This window comes from Teleopsis dalmanni, chromosome 1 (genome assembly GCF_002237135.1).
Source record: "Teleopsis dalmanni isolate 2A chromosome 1, ASM223713v2, whole genome shotgun sequence".
Lineage (NCBI taxonomy): Eukaryota > Metazoa > Arthropoda > Insecta > Diptera > Diopsidae > Teleopsis > Teleopsis dalmanni.
Genome location: NC_051846.1, coordinates 182287204 through 182289446, shown reverse-complemented (window position 1 = coordinate 182289446; position 2243 = coordinate 182287204). Strand labels below are relative to the sequence as shown.

Genomic DNA, 2243 nt, shown 5'->3' with positions numbered 1-2243 from the left:
TTTTAAAAATTAAAAATGAATTGAAATAAAGAAAATGTGGTGTATTGCAAATTTTAATTATTTTTTATTTAAACGCATAATTTGGGTGATAATAAATAAAAAAAATTATTATTATAGTGAAAGAAAACTGTCCGCTTAATAGAACGTACATTGTATTGAAGATAAAAAGTGGAGACTAGCAATGCACGGTTTGTAAGAGCGTTCTTTTAATATAGCTTTCACTATATATATATTCTATTATCATCATTCTTAGCTATTACAATCCGGTGTAATATATAGCTTAGCTATGATTCATAACTGTCCCGAGCCATGTCTCTATAGTTTTGGGGTAAACACACCACTCACTGTAACTCATGTAGGTCATCTAGCAATAAAGTTACTGTACCCTTGGTGCCTCTTCGATGGGACCTCCAGCCTTAATTTCCACTTCTGTCAGCCATAGTCGAAAGCTGATACATGTTCTTTTTTGCTACAGGTCAACAACAATTGGGCTAATATTTCTTTAGCGGCGAGATCTAGAGCGACCCCTGATTTAATTCATGGACTTAATTCATGAAAGTAAATCGTAAATATCTAAAATATTTTAGGTCTTAGTGACATATTGAGTTGTAGGATGACATGGAGTTAGGCTGGGACTGCCCTACAGAAACTCTTGTAGTACATGTCTACTGGTGGTTGACAAAAAGATTCTGAAACAGCTGTTGTGTTTAGGTCCTGGCTCAAGTTTTTGGGTGCAGAATTTTTATATCAATTTAATTCATAATTTAAAACCGTAAATAAAATAAATAAATAAATTTTCTAAATTTATTTAAATTTATATATATATATTTATTATTGTAATATAACAATCATAACAAATCAAAAAAAAAAAAATGAAATTATTTCTTATATAAATTAGGCATTAAAAAAAATAATAATAAATTAGCAAAATCGCAACAAGCAAATAGCAGCACCCAATCTTCTATTAACAAATACTATTTGCTCTATATTTTATATTCAAAATAGTTAAAAATTATAACATATTGCACCAAAGTTCCCATTGAAAATATTGATCATTCTGTGAAATGAATTAGCAAATTATTGATATAAATATATATAAAAAGAAATTTACACATAATAACTTAATAATTAATTAGTAAATTAAAATATTTCAATATTTTAAATATAAGCTAAAAATTAAAAAAAAATCATAATAAATTTTACAAAATGTTTGCTTAAATTAAAAAATAGTTTATAAAGTACACAAATTATCTTTTTTATATATATTCACATATAGTGATATATATGTATTGACTTATTATAAAAATAGTCAAAAAAAACATCATTTAATAAATAAACAGTTTCTTCATTATGTTTGAAACTGTCTTTAATTTTAATTCATTGCACTTCAATATATTTTTTTAAATAATACTAAATATTCGCATATTTCATAAGAGGCCCATGTGGATGATCAAAATACTCTCTAAACTAAACTCAGTCTGCTATTAGTTTTTCTTAACTGTGCTCGCCAAGGTATTATATTATCATTTGCATCGTCATCATCTTGAGATTTTTCGGTAAGTTTATGCATATCATCTTCTATGGGCTTTTCATTGGTACCATTCATTTCAATACCACAATTATTTTCCTTATTGTTGCTCTGATAGGCTATAATGTCTGTTGTACAGGATACCATGCTGATGTTATCAATGGACATAGCACGATTTTTCAAACGCCAAGTTTCAGCTATACGATTATTCTCCTCTACTTTAGGTGTATAAATAGTGGCTCTATTATTAAAAAAAAGTTTTTTTTTTAATATATTATGTATGTAGAGTGTGTGATACTGACTTTAATTTATTTTCAGTTTCTTCGCGTCGCGCCAATAAATCACGTTTCCATTGTGGTATTTGTGAGAGACGACGACTTTCCGCTTCCTTAGCCATGCGATCCTCGAAATCTTTTTTGGCACGTTCAGCTGCTTTTTTTGCTAACATTTGTCTCTTCCAATCTGGTATAACATTACCAGATGGATCCTTGTCAGGTATCTGCATATAGATCTTTGACAACTTATGAAGTGTCCGTCTTTTGGTTATTACTTAAATAAGTTACTTACTTGATCCACATAATTATTTGCCGTGAATTGTTTAGTTATTTCGGAATAGTGTTCAGAGTCCATACGATTAGCCATTTGCTTTTCTACCTTCATTTTTTTGATTCCCGGTATGTCCTTTGAAATTTTAAGTTCCGCAATTAGGTCAGTT

General features: G+C 28.8%; 1 protein-coding gene across 1 annotated transcript; it reads right to left on the bottom strand.

The window, feature by feature from the left end:
• Positions 1-1371: 1371 nt before the first annotated feature.
• Positions 1372-2233, bottom strand: LOC119671640 (the record flags this gene model as incomplete). The annotated part of the gene is made up of 3 exons (XM_038082377.1): positions 1372-1769; positions 1831-2039; positions 2096-2233. Coding segments are annotated over 3 exons (654 nt in total), but the record flags the coding sequence as incomplete, so codon positions are not given.
• Positions 2234-2243: the final 10 nt, after the last annotated feature.